Source organism: Natrix helvetica (assembly GCF_964273705.1).
Source record: "Natrix helvetica genome assembly, chromosome: 1".
Taxonomy (NCBI): Eukaryota; Metazoa; Chordata; class Lepidosauria; order Squamata; family Natricidae; genus Natrix; species Natrix helvetica.
This window is the reverse complement of record NC_138548.1, coordinates 293,118,620-293,138,022: the sequence shown is the minus strand read 5'-3', so window position 1 is coordinate 293,138,022 and position 19,403 is coordinate 293,118,620. Positions and strand designations below refer to the sequence as shown.

Sequence of the window (19,403 nt, the reverse complement as noted above, 5' to 3'; positions counted from 1 at the left end):
GGTCAAACAGCTAATGAAGTGCTCTAAACTAAGGGACATACCTGTATGACATCCAAACTGGCAGCTCCTGCACGTCCCACATTGATTGTGATAGGCTTTACAAGGGCACTTTTTGCAAAATTCTGAATCTTTTTGGGCATGGTAGCACTGAAAAGAAGGGTCTGTCGCTGTCCCTAAAAGAAAAAGAGAACCAGAGATGGCAAATGAGCAACGATGGACAACTTGCTCTGCTGATGTCACCCTAAAAATTCTGCTCCCAGATCTGGCCACAGGATATATTGTACGGTATTTGCAAGTCTGAATAATTGCAGACCGACATTTGTACTGGGCAAGCAATTTAGAACACTGAGAATCTCATCTTTCATTTCTGAAAAGTAAGTTTGAAAAGACAGAAAATAATGCCTCCAAAAACTCCTATGATCTGACCCACAGGGTGCTTAGATCTGGCAAGCAGAGCCGGTGTGGAAATAGTGGTGCCTCTGCTAGTAAAAATGGGGCGCGCGGGGGGGGGGGGAGCTGTGCACGCCCCCCCGCACCCTGTTTTGCCGGCAGAATGTTGCAGGAGGCATCTGTCCTACCTACCGTCCATCCTGTCTCTCCCCCCCCCTCCCGGGCTGGCCTGTGGAGGACAACTACAATGCTGACCTGGCCCTCCAAGAAATCGAGTCTGAACCGCCTGTACTAGAGGAAAGAGAAAACAAGAGGTGGCAGAATTTCTAATAGCCAGGAAAAAAGGGCTTAGTGGCCCACATAGCTTTTTGACTATGAACTACGATGAATTATCTCAAGACGCAGCATGAAAATTAAATGTTATCCTAAGTTCTCACGGAAGCTGGCTCTTCTGAGAAAGAAGAATTTGTATGATAAGTAGCTGTTCACAATATATTATTCCAACAGCTGTGATTCTACCTACTCAGACAGAGCCTGATTTCTAAAAAGAGCACATGTACCAGATTGCCAATCTGCCTCGCAATCTTTCCAATTAGTCTAAAGTTCTGTCAGGTTTATGTAAGTTATAAGACCAACAAATGGAGGCGTCCAACACACAAAGAAGATCCTAACAGGCGCAGATTAAATCTTATCTCTACTACCCTGTTTCCCCCCAAATAAGACTTTCTTGGATAATAAGCCCAATCGCATGCGCTAAAATTGGCCCTCCCCGAAAATATTTAAACACATGCGCAGCCGGTCCCTGCCATTTCCTTGGGGGGGGGGCAAGGGGGGAACATGTCCCACATGCCCCACATGTACCTGCCATCCATGTGGAACGGCCTCGCGGAAGCTGCTCCTGCGAATCCTAGCTACTGTGCCCCTTCTCTTAGTGGCAGCTGCAAAAAGAGCAGCAGTCTCAGCAATGCTAGGGCTGGCAAGAGTGTGCCAGAAACAGAACTCCCGGCCCTCCCTGCATCAGCTGATCCACAGACTGAGGTTAAGGGGCCTCCTGCACCTCAAAAATAATAAGACCTCCCCAATAATAAGGCCAAGCGCTTATTTCGGGAGTCAAACAGAAATAAGACCCTGTCTGATTTTCGGGGAGAAACAGTACTAGCCTAAAGCTTTTATCTAGGCCAGAAAAACATCACAGTTGTCATTAGCCACACATCTGGTACCAGAAAATGCATAAGGCTGAGAGAAAAATAATCATTTAGGCGATCAAGGGTTGACTGGGATCAGATTTGGAGCAAATTCTGCCCTCCCTCGTACCTTGAAGTAGGAAAAGATGGTGCGGATATCTCCTTCAAAACCCATATCAATCATCCTGTCAGCTTCATCCAAAGCCAGGTAGCGGCAGACATCCAGACTAACCATCTTTTTCTGTAATAAATCCATCAGACGGCCTGGGGTTGCTACCATCATGTGTACACCACTGTGAAACAGAAGGGTTAGAACACTGGAGAGCGCCCTGTACTAGCAACCATAACAGTAGCACAGCGTTAACAATGTGGTTTTTCCCCTGTGAAGCATTTGCATCTCACCAGGGAAACCACATTTCATAAATGTGGTACCCATACAGACCTTGATTACTGGTCTGTGGGGCCTCTAGGGGCCTTGCTTATTTTTACCACCAACCAGCAGATCAAGTTCTAAATTATGGGAACGATGCCACTGGAGCAGGGTCATTAAGCAATGAAGCTTTCTTTCCTTCACAACGATAGCATTCAAGATCCCTGACACAAGAAGAGTGGAATAACCAGTAATTTGTGCCACAGATGCTGCACGGTCCTTCTTTTCTCTTTTAACTCATCCGGGTGAGATACAGCAAGCCGATGCGAGGGCAGGATGATACATGGGCATCCACGTGCATCACATCAACCCACTATCTATTTTTGCATGTAGAGATAGCTGTGATTTCCTCCCTTCCACAAGGAGAATTAGAGGGGAGATCAATGTGGCTTTTGCTCTGGACTCCTAGCAAGCCAGGAATCAATCAGATTAATTTAGATACGTAGGTAGCCAATATCGGTGAGACAGAGATCCAGATCTTTTCAAAAGAGGAATTTTGCAGATGAAAAATAACAGGCCGCCTTTTGACAATAACACCACAATCTTTTATACTGTGTAGGAAGAGGAAGAAAACGCATGAGACCAAGAAGCTGAATGCTGCTTTGCTTCCTTAACACCCACACAAGAAAAATGTAGCCACTCTGCTTTAAATGTTCTTCAAAGGTTGCCCTTACTGTTTGATAGTCTCCATTTGTTCTTTCACGGACATGCCACCGATGCAGAGAGCACAGCGCAAGGCAGGCATCCCGTCCTCATGCAGCAGGCGGCAATAGTACTCCAGGATGCCATGGGTCTGTCGAGCCAGTTCCCTCTGCAGAAACAAAAAACCTGATCAGCTGGGGACCGCTGTCACTATGCCGATTTACTCTCCCCTCTTTCTCTTGGCCCAACCACTCCCCACACTGAATGCACAAGCCCCGTGCAAGCCGGGTGACTTACGGAGGGGCAGATGATGAGACCGTATGGTCCTTCCCTTTTGGAAAACGGCAGCCTCTTTTCCTGCTCCAGGCAAAACATGATAACCGGGAGGGTGAACACAAGGGTCTTGCCAGAGCCGGTGAAGGCAATCCCAATCATGTCTCTACCGGAAAGTCTGTGGAGGGGAACAGAGGAGCCAATGAAACCCTTGCTGTAGTTGGAATGAACTGCTTCTGGGTAGACTAGCCAGGGGAGGAGGGGAGCTGAACTGCTGCTGCATGGCAGACTAGGAGAATGCAGGCAATCCTCAATTTATGACAATTGAGCCCAACATTTCCGTTGCTAAGCGAGTCAGTGGTTAAGTGAGTTTTGCCCCATTTTACGACCTTGGTTGTCACAGCTGTTAAGTGCATCACTGCAATTGTTAAGTAACACTGTTGTTAAGTGAATCTGGCTTCCCCATTGACTCTGCTTGTCAGAAGATCACAAAAGGTGTCCACAAGATCCCGGGACACTGCAGCCGTCATAAATAGGAATCAGTTGCCAAGCATTTGAATCTTGATCATGTGACCATGGAAGGGGGGGGGATTGAGAATTGGTCATGTTTTCAGCACTGTGGTAATTTTGAACAGTCCGTAAATGAACTGTTGTAAGTTGAGGACTACCTGCATGTTGAAAAGTTGAGATCACTTAGACTTTTAGCCTCCAGATGCTGAAGGCACCATATATTTCCTGTCAACTCTAAAGTCTGCCCTTTTTTTTTTATTATACAAATGTTATTATAAACTAAGTCTGCCCTTGTCCGAAGCTGATGGAAGGTAAGAAATCTAACATTCTAGAGATCCAAAGGTTGCTTCCACCGCTTTATCTGATTAAGAAATGTATTTAAAATCATTTATGTATTTAATGTATTTAAAATCATAGAAAGTCTAAAGGCAATGGAAGAACTGAGGTTTCCAATAGTATATGTGTTACGCTTATTTAGCTTACAAAACAAAAAGTCCAGACCATCTACTTGGGTCCTAGTCTCTTTCTCTATTTTTGTCCACATTCTGCATGCTTTGACCCTTAATAAACAATTCCAAAATAATGCAGAAATGACTCTTTTGCAGATCATCAATTCAGGGACTCTGTTGGACTTGATTCAGTGTGTAGTGGCGTTGGTGGTATCACGGATAACTTGTGACAGCGATAATTTTGGCTGATACACAAACTGTACTTTATCTAGAATATGACATCGTTTGAATCAGCTTGCTGTACACACTGTACTTTGTCTAGAGAAAATGAAGCTTGCCTTAGGTTTAAATTGCCCTTGTTTCTTACAGACTATTTTAATATGTTCTACATAGAGCAACATTTAAAAACTATTCAGAAACTGCAGCTGGTATAGAGTGCAACTTCTCAAATACTGGGAAAGGGAGGCGGCGGCTGAAGAGCCTATATACTGCAATAATTATATTGCTTATGAATTTGGAGCTCCAGTTTAAGATGTTGATGATAGCCTTTGAAGGCTTAGATTTCAGATCTGGTAAAATATATGCATCAAAAGACATTAAATGATAGCAAGCAAAACTGCTTTTCAATATGCAATTCTGTATTATTCTAACTGCTATTGATTTAATGCTTTGCTTTAAACTGCAGCAGCTTATCAATAATGGTTTGATGCAAGCTAATTCAAAATCTGGCATTAGGGTTTAGAGATGCTTGCAATGATAAATTTATTTCAATGATTTATATGGCCACCCATTCTGTGAGCACTATTCTGGATGGCTAACAGCAATAAACATAAAACAAAAAGCAAGAAAAACCAGGTGCCAAATCCATCATTTGGATTCATTCCTCCATGTAATCTCCAGTGCCAATCTTATTATCCCAGAGCCAGCAATTTATCACTTTGGAGAAAATGAAGAGGGCCAAGCCCTGCCAGATTTTAAGGGGGGAGGATTGCAGCAAATCGTCTTGCAGTATCAAATATCCCACATATTCATTGTTGTTAAAAAGAGATTTGAAACAGAGACTCAACTTTGCCAATATCTGATAAAATGGATTCTGTCACCTAAACATCTCTGCCACAATAAAACTACAAGATTTTACAGTACAGTTTCTTCATGGCAATGAGGTGAAAAGTAAGTTCTAATAGTAAGTTTTTACACAGTGCTTAGTAGTGACCCTTTAGAAACAGGCTGGCAGTACTCTTGCAGCACTCACATGGTAGGAATACCCTGTATCTGGATAGGAGTTGGTTGCTGGATCCCCTTCTTTTTCAAGCCTCGTAGAATTGCTGGAGGGAGAATTCAGTGAAAAGATTAGCAAACTGAGCAAAGTAGATCAGAAAAGAGAGTTGTGGGTTTCAGGAAGAAGAATATTGAAGCAAGATGGGGTACTGTTCATGCTGAGATTTAATAATGAGACATCATCAAATAATTCCCACTTATCCTGTTGAATATGAATAAGGCATATATGCATCATTAGCTATTTCTAAAACATACATGAAAACAATGATAGCAAACAAACCCCACCCAAAAAACCTATAACCTCATTCGCAATAGTTTAAAAAGTGATACAAATTTTGAATTTATTACTGAATTACATATATAGCCTGGATTTGGCAAAATCGATCAAAACATAAATTGAACTTATTATGAGATGCCATTCTGGCCGCCTGATAGACCTTACAATACAATACAATAGCAGAGTTGGAAGAGACCTTAGAGGTCTTCTAGTCCAACCCCCTGCCAAGGCAGGAAACCCTATACCGTTCCAGACAAATGGCTATCCAACATCTTCTTAAAGACTTCCAGTGTTGGGGAATTCACAACTTCTGGAGGCAAGCTGTTCCACTGATTAATTGTTCTGTCAGGAAGTTTCTCCTCAGTTGCTTCTCTCCTTGATTAGTTTCCACCCATTGCTTCTTGTTCTACCCTCAGGTGCCTTGGAGAATAGTTTGACTCCCTCTTCTTTGGGGCAACCCCTGAGATATTGGAACAATGCTATCGTGTCTCCCCTAGTCCTTCCTTCTATTAAACTAGACATACCCAGTTCCTGCAATCGTTCTTCATATGTTTTAGTCTCCAGTCCCCTAATCATCTTTGTTGCTCTTCTCTGCACTCTTTCTAGAGTCTCCACATCTTTTTTACATCGTGGCGGCCAAAACTGAATGCAGTATTCCAAGTGTGGCCTTACCAAGGCATTATAAAGTGGTGTTAACACTTCACGTGATCTTGATTCTATCCCCCCGTTTATGTAGCCTAGAATTGTGTTGGCTTTTTTGGCAGCTGCTGCACACTGCTGGCTCATATTTAAATGGTTGTCCACTAGGACTCCAAGATCCCTCTCAGTTACTACTATTGAGCAAGGTACCACCTATACTGTACCTGTGCATTTCGTTTTTGTTGCCTAAATGTAGAACCTTACTCTTTTCACCATTGAATTTCATTTTATTAGATAGTGCCCAATGTTCAAGTTTGTCAAGATCCTTCTGTATCTTAAGTCTGTCTTCTGGAGTGTTGGCTATTCCTGTCAGCTTGGTGTCATCTGCAAATTTGATGAGTTCCCCATTTATTCCCTCATCCAAATCATTGATGAAGATGTTGAAGAGTACTGGGTCCTAAAACAGAGCCTTGGGGTACTCCACTGCATACTTCCCTCCATGTAGATGCAGTTCCATTGAGAACTACACGTTGAGTGCGGTTGGTCAGCCAGTTACGAATCCATCTGGTGGTGATGCTGCCCAACCCACATTCTTCTACTTTATCTAGTAGTAGGTTATGGTCTACCTTATCAAATGCCTTACTGAAGTCCAAGTAAACTATATCGACGGCATTCCTCTAGTCCACTAATTTTGTCACTTTGTCAAAGAATGCAATAAGATTAGTCTGGCATGATCTGTTTTTGACAAACCCATGTTGGCTTTTGGCTACTAATTTGTTTACTTCTAGGTGTTCACTAATTCGTTGTTTGATTATCTTTTCCAGAATCTTTCCTGGTATTGAGGTCAGGCTGATAGGTCTATAGTTTCCCGGATCAATTTTTTCCCCCTTTTTTGAAGATGGGAACCACATCAGCTCTTTTCCAGTGCTCTGGCAATTCCCGGGTGCTCCAGGATCTCTGAAAGATATAGTTCAGTGGTTCTGAGATCTCGTCTGCCAGTTCCTTCAGAACCACGGGGTGTAATCCGTCCGGTCCTGGTGATTTGAACTCGTCTAGGGTAGACAGGTGCTCACTTACCATTTTCTTCCCTATTTCAATTTGTGTTCCTAATCTGATTTTTGTGGTGCTGTTTTTGATAGGTTGGACTGTTTTATCTCTTTGTGTAAAGACAGATGCAAAAAATGAGTTAAATAGTTCTGCTTTCTCCCTGTTGCTTGTCACCTTCTTGCCATTTCCCCCCATCAATGGACTAATTGTTTCCTTAACCTTTTTCTTGTTTTTAACATGTTGGAAGAAGCTTTTTTTGTTATTTTTTACTTTTGTGGCAAGCCTTTCTTCATTGTGAGCCTTAGCTTTCCTCACTTCATCTTTACAGGCTCGGGCTATTTGCTGATATTCTGCCTTAGTTATGTCCCCCCCTTTCCACTTTTTATACTTAACTTTTTTGTCTTTAAATTTGTCAGAGTTCTTTATGCAGCCTTGCTGGTTTCTTTGGGGAGCTGTTATTTTTCTTCTTCATTGGTATTGTGCTAGACTGAGCTTTTGTAATCTCATTTTTCAAAATTTCCCAAGCTTCTTGAGTTGTTTTCCCCTTGAGGATTCTCATCCATGGAATTCTTCCCAAGCTCTCTCTAAGTTTATTGAAATTAGCTCTCTTAAAATCCGAGACTCTAGTTTGACTTTGTTCTACTACTTGGGTTTGCATAATGTTGAATTCCAATATTGCATGGTCACTTGCCCCCAGGGTTCCTATGGCTTCAACACCTTCTATCATTTCCTCTCTGTTAGTGAGAATCAAGTCTGATCCCCTTGTTCCCTTTTCTACTTTTTGGGAAACAAAGTTGTCTGCTAGGTTCGTTAGGAACCTGTTGGATCTTCCACTTGATGCAGAGTTTGTTTCCCAGTTGATGTCAGGGTAGTTAAAATCCCCCACTATTATTGTGGTGTGCTTCCTACGTACCTTAGTTAGCTGACTAGCAAAAAGTTCATCTACTTCCTCTGCTTGGTTGGGTGGCCTGTAGTATAGACCTATGGCAATGTCATTTCCCCCCAACCTTTAATATTGACCCAAATGTATTAAAGATAGTTCTCATCATTGTTGTGCTCTATTTCTGTAGAGATGTAGTTATTTCTTATATATAGTGCAACTCCACCTCCTCTTTTATTTGGTCTATTTCTTTTAAATAATTTAAATCCTTCTAGCTGTATGTTCCATTTGTGGGTTGCATCCCACCAAGTTTATGTAATGGCAACAATATTGTATCTGCTCTCTTTTACTTCAATTTCTAATTTGCCCTGTTTATTCCTCATACTCTGTGCATTGGTGTATAGACATTTGAGTCCATTTTGATTGACCTTGTGTTTACTGTCTACATAACCTGTGTTATGCCTGACTTCCCCTATTTTCTTGCCACTTGTATGATTTGTGCACATGGTATGGCACTCACTATTAAATGCTTGGTTTTCCTTGACAGCGGGAATGATAATCCTACCTGCACAAACATCTATGTTACATGCACTGATAACTCTATGAGTTTTAGATTGCTGGGGACAGAAATGTTCTGTATCAATTAATTCTCTGTCCCCTCTGTTCAGTTTGGGAAGAGAGAATGTGATTGGGTTTGACGCACCTGGTGTAGAGTCTTAAAGGTGACAATTACCACTTTGATTTATTTATAATAAGAAGCCAATTGGCAGTTAATGCAGTTCCCAAAACACTAGGGTTACCTAACCATAGTGGGAAATACATGTCACTGCCCTGGTGATCAATTTTGCACCAGCTGTAGTTCCAAAGGCTTTTCAAGAGCAATCTCATATAGAGTGTATTATAGTGCAATAATTCAAAGGGGAAGTGACTAGGACATGAATGATTCTGAGTAGGAGTCCCTAGTCCAGAAATAGCTACAATTGGCACACAAGACAGAGCTGCACTGAAGCCCTCCTGGCCATCTGCCACTGATTCTTTAAGCAAAAACTATAGCTAGGTGAATCCCAAGTTGCAGACTATTTTTGGATGGGACAGTATAAGTCTGTTCAGAGCAAGATTGGTGCAATTATGGGATTGCTTGCCCACCGAGCCAAAGCCACTCAATTTTGGAGGCATTCAGTCTGTTCCTCCACTTCCAGACACTGATAGCTTCCTGGCACTAGGTCAGCACTTCTAGTTGGTGGGACAATACAGTCCTTGACTTACTAACAGAAAGCCTGCTTTCCAGCCCTTTCCAGTCCTTTTCCCCACAGTTCGTATAGACAAACTCTGCTGAGATTATTGGGATTTCAATAAAAATTGGGAAAAATTATATCCTGACTCCTACACAATCTTAAACTAAGTTTACAGAGAAAAAGGAGAGATTAGATTGCCATAATATTTGACCTGAGTGAAAAACACACATATTTCCCCCAAACAATAGAGCAGTTGGACATTTCTAGTCAAAGTGACTATCACAAGAAAAGCAAGTCAACATCTTAACAGAAACCTATCTATTGAGTTCCAAAGAAATCGCTACTCATGATGAATCACACCGATGAAATTGATGAATAAAAGGATGGAAAATTAGTCTGGAACCTCTAAGAAAGTGTTTAACTTTGCTTATTCCAATAGCCTTGTGTAGACCCATAAGAAACTTCTAGTACTCTCAAAGACAACTTATTTCTGCACTAATGAATAAAAGCTGCTCAAGTCAAGTTGTGTATATGAATTGTGCTTGATACCTGTCTGTTAAAATGGGTGTTTACTGCTTTTTTGAGAAGCGTTTTTAAGTGCTACTCCTGTTTAAATTCCAGGCACAGAGGTGCCACCTGGACCTGGATATACAACAGGTTCCTATCTCAGAAGATTTAGCCACATTGGAAGATTTCATAATTCTTGGATGCTTATTTGGACCTGAGTCTAGAACCAAGATTTCCTGAGTCAAAAAGGAATAATCATTCTACCACTTGAACCTATCCTTCTTAATTTGCACATCTCCTTTGATAATATCGAGGCAGGTGAGAATGCATGTAGTAAGCACTAAAGACAAGGAGACATCAAAGCTTTGGTCCCTTCTACACTGACATTGTGAAAATTAGAGAAAACCATGGTCACCTTCATGTTCTTTTTTATTGCAGTGGCCAACTGAAGGGACTCTCCACTAATCCATGATTGTCTAAAATATTTCCGGGTACAATGTCTGCTCTACTTGTGTCAGGGATTTTATATAATCAATCTGCAGACACATTCAACATCCACTTTATTATATACTTTCCACTGAAAAGAAGGCATGAGGTCTTTCTGCCCACAGAAACAAGTGAGAAACCTCAATCTTCAGCCTGCTTTCCCCACCTTGACTGGTGGGGTATGCTTTTCTGTAGATATTTTCTGTCCAAATTAACATATGGTTCCCTTCTCTCTGTCTTCCAATGCTAGGTACCCTACCACAGCTTGCTGGGAAGGCATGATTCTTCCCTGAATCAGGTCATGAATGACTGATCTCCCAAACCCAACAGGCTGGGACTCATGATGATTTGGTCCTTCTAGTGTTCTCCAAGGACATTCCTCTTGACAAATTGTCAATGCTAACCACCACCAAGAGGAGGTGACCACCGATAGTCCTCGACTTACAACAGTTCATTTAGTGATCGTTTGAAGTCACAACGGCACTGAAGAAAGTGACTTATGACCCTTGTTCACACTTATGATTGCTGCAGGATCTTCATGATCATATGATAAATTCAGACACTTGGCAACTGACTCATATTTGTGATGAAGTCCTGGGGGTCATGTGATCACATTTTTGTGACTTTCTGACAAAATCAATGGGAAAGCCAGATTCACTTAACAACCGTGTTACTAACTTAATAACTGCAGTGATTCACTTAACAACTGTAGCAAGAAAGATTGTTGTTGTTAGTTGCAAAGTCGTTACCGAACCATCACGACCCTATGGACACCGTTCCTCCAGGCCTTCCTGTCCTCTACCATCCTCTGGAGTCCATTTAAGCTCATGCCTACTGCTTCAGTGACTCCATCCAGCCCCCTCATTCTCTGTGGTCACCTTTCTTCTTTTGCCCTCAATCTTTCTAGTTTACTTGGACTTCAGTAAGGCTTTTGATAAGGTAGACCATAACTTACTACTAGATAAAGTAGAAGAATGTGAGTTGGACAGCATCACCATTCGTAACTGGCTGACCAACCGCACTCAACGTGTAGTCCTCAATGGAACTGCATCTACATGGAGGGAAGTATGCAGTGGAGTACCCCAAGGCTCTGTTTTAGGCCCAGTACTCTTCAACATCTTCATCAATGATTTGGATGAGGGAATAAATGGGGAACTCATCAAATTTGCAGATGACACCAAGCTGGCAGGAATAGCCAACACTCCAGAAGATAGGCTTAAGATACAGAAGGATCTTGACAAACTTGAACATTGGGCACTATCTAATAAAATGAAATTCAATGGTGAAGAGTAAGGTTCTACATTTAGGCAACAAAAACGGAATGCACAGGTACAGTATAGGTCCGTGATGGCGAACCTATGGCACAAGTGCTACAGGTGGCACGCAGAGCCATATTGAGTGGCACGCCAGACGTCAGCTCTGATGCGCATGCGCGTGCCGGCTACCTGGTTTTTTATATTTCCAGAGGGCCAGGGGAGGCCTTTTCGCCCCGAATCGGTTATCTGGTCACAGCTCGCTTGTCCCAACCCACCCAGTCTGTACTCTGCAGCTTGCCTGCCTGAAGAGCTGCACTCCTGCTAGGTAAGACTGCGAGTCGTGGCTTAGCTCGCTACCCCTTCCCCCTTCCCCACAGCCTGCCATGCTTCCCTGCCTTCCACGTGGTCTTACCGGCGGATCCCTATGCCCGCTAGCCTTCTGAGATCAGCGTCCAGCCCGGCCAGTGGGCGGCCCTTGGTGAAAACGCAGACGCTGTGATGGGGCTGAGAGAGGCGGCAGCAACGATGCTGCGGCCCGGGGCTGCTGCACATGCACCCGCTCCCTTTCTGCAAAGGCAGAGCCCCCGCCCCCACTTGAGGAAGATGCTGCCTTCCAGTTGGGCCCGCATGCCTCTCATGCCAGCTCCGTGGGGCTTCAGGCTCCAAAGCAGCCCACTGACTTCCCACCCAGCCATCTGCCTGCTCCTTGGCCGTAGCGCCGCTTACCGCTGGCAAGGAAGTGGAGCAAGAGGCAGAGGCCGTCAGTGGATGGGGGGAACCCCTTACGTGGGGAGCGGGCCGCGGCGGAGTTTCCTTCCCCTTGGAACTCCAGACTCCACAAGCCGAGTTCCCTGAGTAGCGCTGGTGGTCGGTTCCTTCTCCTGTTTTGCAAGGTGGCTCTCAAAGAGAAGGAAGCGGCCGTGGCGCTTCTTCAGAGGAGCCGAGGCTGGAGGGGGTTTAACATGGCTCGCCTAGCCTCCCCACCCCCACCGACCAACGTCTCTGAAGCCGCCGCCGTTGCAGCTGCGAGGGGCATCGGGCAGCCTGGCAGGTTGGGCACCCGTGAATAAAACCCAGAGCGGCCCATGTGCGCCTGAGTGCTACCGGGGAGAAATCGGGAGGAGAGGGAGAGGAAGATGCTGGCAAAGAAGCCTTGGATTCCCCATTGCAGTGACTCTCGGGGGAAGAAGGCAGGGATACTGGCCAGCGCTCACTTCCCAAGGCTTCTTTGCTAGCCTCCCTTACACACACACACACACACACACACACACTGCTTGCTGCCACACGAGGCAAGCACCAGCCAATGTCCCTGCCTCCTTCCCCCGAGAACCGCGGCAGTGGGGAATCCAAAGCTGCTTTGCCAGCCTCTCCCTCACGCGGCAGAGTGTGTGTGTGTGTGTGTGTGTGTGTGTGTGTGTGTAAGGGAGGCTAGCAAAGAAGCCTTGGGAAGCCTTGGGAAGTGAGCGCCTGCCTCCTTCCGAGAGCCGTGGCAGTGGGAAAACCAAGGCTTCTTTGCCAGCCTCCCTTACACACACACACCACATGCTGCCGCGCGAGCTCTCAGAGGAAGGAGGCAGGGATATTGGCCAGCGCTCACTTCCCTTACTACTCATTGTAAGAATGGAAGAAGCACACGCACCCACTTCATTCTCTTTGAGAGCTGCCTTGCAAAATGGGGAATTTTCTGACATTTTGCAACCGGAGCCAGCCTAGTGCCCTGTACACATGGCCGCCCAGGAGCCCCGAGGCTCACAACCACCATCTCCTGAAGCAAAAACGGCCTCCCCCAGCCCACCAGAACCCGGAAATGGCTTCAGGAAAGCCTCCAAAGGCTGGAGAGGGCAAAAAACAGCCCCAACTGGACAACTGGAAATTCGGAACCGATTCGTTTCTGACTTCCAAAGGGCCTCTAGAGGGGCAGGGGAAGCAGTTTGCACCTTCCCCAGGCTTCAGGAAAGCCTCCGGAGCCTGGGGAATGGTTGCATGCGCATGCGCGGGGTCACATGCGCATGCACAGTTGGGTGGGAAATAGAGTAGGCACGCGGGTCCGTGCAATAGTGCACACACACCAATTCTGGCACGCCGTAAAAAAAAGGTTTGCCATCACTGGCATAAGTGGTACCTTACTCAACAGTAGTAACTGTGAAAGGGATCATGGAGTCCTAGTGGACAACCATTTAAATATGAGCCAGCAGTGTGCAGCAGCTGCCAAAAAAGTGTTAATACCACTTTATAATGCCTTGGTAAGGCCACACTTGGAATACTGCATTCAGTTTTGGTCGCCACGATGTAGAAAAGATATGGAGACTCTAGAAAGAGTGCAGAGAAGAGCAACAAAGATGATTAAGGGACGGGAGACTAAAACATATGAAGAACGGTTGCAGGAACTGGGTATGTTTAGCTTAAGAGAAATAAGGACTAGGGGAGACATGATAGCAGTGTTCCAATATCTCAGGGGTTGCCACAAAGAAGAGGGAGTCAAACTATTCTCCAAGGCACCTGAGGGTAGAACAAGAAGCAAAGGGTGGAAACTAATCAAGGAGAGAAGCAACTTAGAACTGAGGAGAAATTTCCTGACAGTTAGAACAATTAATCAGTGGAACAGCTTGCCTCCAGAAGTTGTGAATGCCCAAACACTGGAAGTCTTTAAGAAGATGTTGGATAGCCATTTGTCTGGAACGGTATAGGGTTTCCTGCCTAGGCAGGGGGTTGGACTAGAAGACCTCTAAGGTCCCTTCCAACTCTGCTATTGTATTGTATTGTATTGTAGTTTCCCAGCATTAGGCTCTTCTCCAGTGAGAAAGGTTGTATAAAGAGGTAAAACAACTGTCTCACTTAGTAACAGAAATTTTGGGCTCAATTCTGGTTGTAAGTCAAGGACTACCTGTACTGCGATTGTAACCTACAGAATTAAACTTGTATTTAAAACAATTATGTTTCTGAAACACAAATAGAAATTACTGTGGTGGGTAGTCTTGCATATGATTAAATCTAAGGAAACTGAGTTCTGAATCGTAATCACAATTCCTTATATCCTTACAAAGGCCACAAGAAAGTGCTTCCAAAATATTAGTATTTCCCAAATTGCAGCATGAATTCATCATACTCTTGAAAGATAAATATTATTTTGACTGGTTGTTGTGAACCCCCCCCCTCCCCCAAATCCAACATCCACCTAAAATGCTAGAGAGAGAACTTTTCCCAAGTCGCCATAAACTCACATTTATACAACATAAGATGATCTACTCTAAACTGTGTTCCTCTTTGCCCTGTGAGAGGACACTCTGAATAGTAAGTCATCCTAATAAGCATAGATATGAATCTGTTGGTCCTCACATTCCTGATTAGGGCCATGAGTAACTTTTCAAAGATTACAGGGGGTGAAGCAGAGTCAAGTGGAAGGGGTCTGGTTTGAAGCAATCCTGAGAAATATGTGGTGATTCACTCTAATGGAGATGTGAAGGTATGCATTAGGCAGGTTTATGGCGGCCAGGAAACCTTTTGTCAAATGTCTTTATTTTGAATAGAGTGTTTAATCTATCTGGTCAATGGGTTCAAATTTAAAAAGTCTCCAAATCTATTGTCTTTGGGATCATGAACAATATCAAGAACAGGCTAGTAAATCTCTCATGCTGATGCACCTGTTCTATTGTTTGAATGTTCAGCAGATGAGCTAGACAGACCAACGTCCTTTGATGTAATTCTGATTTCCTGGATGTTGGTGATTGTAGAAATCTAATTATTTGATGATAGATTTTTAAGTAATATATGAGATCAATTACCTGAACTCTTGAAACAATAGAGGCATTTATCAATACTCTTTTAACTTTCAAGGAACCTGCTTTAGAACTCTTTTCAACACTCAGTCTTCCCTACATTCTATAGCCGGGATGGTGAACCTATGGCACACGTGCCAGAGGTGGCACACAGAGCCCTCTCTGTGGCCATGCTTGGTGGCCAGCTGCTCTCTTCCAGGTTCCAGTGCTTCAGTGTGCGCATGCACACGTGGACTCCAGTTTCGGCACCAAGTGCCTTAACAAAGGTTAACCATCACTGTTCTATAGGCTCTGAGAGAATCTCATCCCCTCTTCTCTGGACTATAGTCAAAGAGAGGAGAGCTGCCACATGTTTATGCACTGATGGAGTAATGGTTCGCATTCCATTCTCTCTTGTGGAAATGCACATAATTTATTAGCTGTGCCTTGTGATTAAATAAACATATTAGTTCAAATATACTCATTGACTGCTGGGGATGGTCTTGTATAAGGGAAATCCAATTTATTTGGGGCAATATAAAAGTAGGTTTGGAACATTTTGCGAACTAGATAACTGGGTCTTGATCCAAAGATTGTACATGCCTGAAGGCTTTACCATATTATAGAACTGCTAATTTATTTGTTTTTCAAACTAAAGCAAATATGTAGGCCTCACAATCTGAACACTCAAATCAAATTTGAAACCAATAGCATAGATATTTACCCCCTGGGAACTTCATCTCTTTGAAACTTTTGAGAGGTGGTGGAATGCCTTCCCCTTCCACAAGGATATGGTATTTTTTACGGACACGGTCATGCCTTGCTTGTGACATAGATAGGATATACCGGGGAGCCTTCCAGCTGGTACAGAAACACATAAAAACCTTATTTATTATGATTATTTCTGATCATACTGATTGTTTCATTTGAAAATTTCTGTCATGATGTTTTAAGCAGAAATTGTTAAACAGAGTGTTTGCTCTCCTAACAAGCCAACATCAACTGCAACTTTCAGGCATTTCTTTGTAAACAATTGGACAGAAGATTTGACAGAGAGATGAACCACCTATGTTATATCCAACCCATGAACACTGTGGCTACAATCTTATATGTGATTGCAACTTTTAATACCCATCTATCTATATAAGTACACAAAGTCACATGCAAAAGTTAATTATTTCAAGGTAGAACCTCAAGATAGAGGCACACCTTTTTATGCACTTTAACACAAATAAATGTTATAGAGAAATGTTTGTCGTATTTTGAAAAAGGTCTTGTACAACCAGAGTACATCTACCTGGTTTTAATTGGATCGTCATATGTGATGCCCTTTGCCATTTCCTTCACAGACATCAGAGCTACATAAGAAAAAAGAAATCAGTCAGCAGCAGCCATGAAAAAATAAAAGCAACCTATTTGAACATGGCTTTATCCTATGCAATAGCAACAAAAAGCTAAAGTTCCTGGGAAGCACTTGGGATTTATGGTGGAGATGTAGAAAACCTTCCATGAATTAATTGTTCTGCAATTTTGGCATGAATATGGAACACATATGTTCCAGAATGAGGTAAAAGCGAAAGTCAACAGAAGTTACAGTACATAGTAGAAGCTAAACTGAAATAAGGGAATTAAAGGCACAGAAAATTTGGGTAAGCATAGCAATGGAGACACAGGAAAGGAAGGTAAGAAAGATCAATCAATCAGGAGACCCACTGGCCATCTAGACAAGGTGCATCAGCCCTGTCCTTTCCGCCTGAAAGACCCCTCTAAGTCTGTCTCAGCCAAAATGTGGAATAACTAATATGTTATGGGTTTCAGTTTGGCTGGTCACAAGCATTCCAGAAGGGCCCATCCAAACACCTGAGCCTTAACATGCTTCTTCTAGACATGGAACATAATGCATGTTTCATTCACTATGTGTTCAAAATTAATTCTTATTTCCCAGCTATCCCAATTTTGCCATCTTCTATAACATCATCAACATTTTCCCAAGTACCAAAGCTATTTGAAAAAACTTTTTTTGCACTTTACCTCGCCCTTCTGCCACACTTTCCAGGATCTTTTCTTCTTCTTTAAGCTGCTTCTCTTTAGCTGACTCCTTACGTGCTGGGAAGAGTAACATGTTAGATAATTAGCCCAAAATCTTCTCTCCAGTAATAAATCAAACCTAGTATGTTGATTGTTACCTTCTGCCTTCTCTTTGAGATGCTGGTGCTGATCCAAAAGGCTGATGTTAGACTGGGGGCCCAGGGGAATGTCATCTTCATCACCATGATACTCGCTGCCACTGTCTCTTTGTTCATCCTCCAGCACTCCTTTGCGACGAATCTGCAGCACCTTTTGCAACTAGAGGCATAAAGTTATGAGCGGAGAATTCCATTAGAGGCAGGCTTTAACTACTGGTGTCTTTGCAGACATAGATCTTGTATTCATTGGAACCCTCTGAGATTTGTATTCTCAACTGTTTGTCACCTCATCAATATATATCTAACCTATTCAATTCTGCATGGTTCTAGGCTAATTTTAAATAGTCAGGTTTTTATTTTTCACAGCAAATATGAAAAGTACCATATTTTTCGGAGTATGACGCACCTTTTTCCCTCAAAAAAGAGGGTGAAAATCTGGGTGCATCTTATACACTGAATACAGCATTTTTGGCCTCCCGAAACCCCGCTCCCTTTGCAAAAATGGCCGTGCATAGCTTTTAGGAGGCTTCCAGAGTGCTCCTGGGGGGCTGGAAAGGGCAAAAATGAGCAAAAAACAGGCTGTTTTTTGCTAGTTTTTGCCCCATCCCCCATGAGCACTCTATAAGCCTCCTAAAGGCTATTAATGCCCCCTTTTCACAAAAAGGGCCGTTTTTGGGAGGTCTGCAGAGTGCAAACCTTTTTTAAAAATTTTGCCTTTAATTTGCCAAAATCTTGATGTGTCTTATACTCTGGTGCATCTTATACTCCAAAAAATACAGTACTTTCACATTTAAAAGAGTAAGTAGGAATCAAGGGGAATGAGAATCTAAACTCATATAATCGTTTAGAGTACTGTATTCAAATTCTCACAAAGTGCAAAAATTATACCAAGGTTTTTATAGCATAGCTTTTTGGAGATGAGTTGTATAGAACTGGTTAACATAGCTGGAGTATTCCCCCAAAATAAATCTGAATGTCCATAGAAGAGAAAATGAAAATAACCATATGATATACAGTTTTGGGAACTAGATATGTCTACCTGCTCTGCCCTTTCGGGATATGCAAACCACTACATGACAAAAGTTTTCAAACCGTTACGCAAAATGATTCTATTAACTCTCACCAGCCACTCTGCCAAACACACTGGGTCCCACCATGATAGATACACAAAGGCTACTTTTCTCAAAAGAAGATGTGTATGTTCATGGACATTTTTAAAAAATATTTCTCATATAATGTTAAAAGCTTAACTAAAGTGCCAGTGACTTTTCTGCTATACCACCTCACTTATTTCTGAGTCTCACCCATTTCCCACAGACTCCACTGACCTAGGGTAGGGGTCCCTCTTCCTTTCCCCCCAAAACATACAACTAACTGCGGAGAGCCAAAGATTGGGACCAACAGAGCAACCATTAGAAACGGGGAAGCAGAGAAAGGGCACCGACCCTAATTAGAAGACCCTACTAGAAAACCCCCCATAAGGGTGCACAGGATCGGGTTACAGGCCCCGCAGCTGCGCAGTGAGAAGGCAGCAACAAGGGGTGTCCGTTAATGGCTCCCGCCGCCCCACGCCAACCTATCCCACGTTACCAGCTCCTGCTTGCGCTGCTTGAGGGGCACATAAGGCTGGTAGTCTTCGCCGTCACCACCATCTTCCTCCTCCTCGACCTCTCCTTTCACTCGTTCTTCTTCTTCTTCGTCGTCTTCTTCTTCTTCTCCAGACAGGCCCGACGCTTCCGATTCTGGCTCGTGCTGCCTCTGAGAGAGTCAGGGAAAAAAAGAATCATTCGACCGGCCATCCCCAACCCCGCCCGGGACCCCGCCGGCCCGATGCGGCCTTACCTTCCTGCTACTTCCGGTCTCCATGTTTTCAAGCTCCTCCCCTCACTCGGCGTTCCGCGCGTGAGCGCACGCGCGCGCACGTATCCAATGAGGGAAAGGTGACCGTTGCTTAGCGACAGCAGGCGCGCCTACAAGCA

General features: G+C 43.6%; 1 protein-coding gene across 1 annotated transcript in view; it reads right to left on the bottom strand.

The window, feature by feature from the left end:
• Window positions 1-19,403, bottom strand: part of DDX41 (DEAD-box helicase 41) — a 25,006-nt gene extending 5,603 nt beyond the window's left edge. The window contains exons 1-11 of the mRNA XM_081956314.1: window positions 19,267-19,403; window positions 19,015-19,182; window positions 17,425-17,584; window positions 17,270-17,344; window positions 16,536-16,596; window positions 15,963-16,099; window positions 5,131-5,203; window positions 2,944-3,097; window positions 2,679-2,815; window positions 1,705-1,867; window positions 42-173 (exon numbers count right to left, since the gene is read on the bottom strand). Coding sequence (XP_081812440.1) covers window positions 42-173; window positions 1,705-1,867; window positions 2,679-2,815; window positions 2,944-3,097; window positions 5,131-5,203; window positions 15,963-16,099; window positions 16,536-16,596; window positions 17,270-17,344; window positions 17,425-17,584; window positions 19,015-19,182; window positions 19,267-19,290 — 1,284 coding nt within the window. The 5' untranslated portion in view covers window positions 19,291-19,403. The remainder of the gene's footprint in view (window positions 1-41; window positions 174-1,704; window positions 1,868-2,678; window positions 2,816-2,943; window positions 3,098-5,130; window positions 5,204-15,962; window positions 16,100-16,535; window positions 16,597-17,269; window positions 17,345-17,424; window positions 17,585-19,014; window positions 19,183-19,266) is intronic.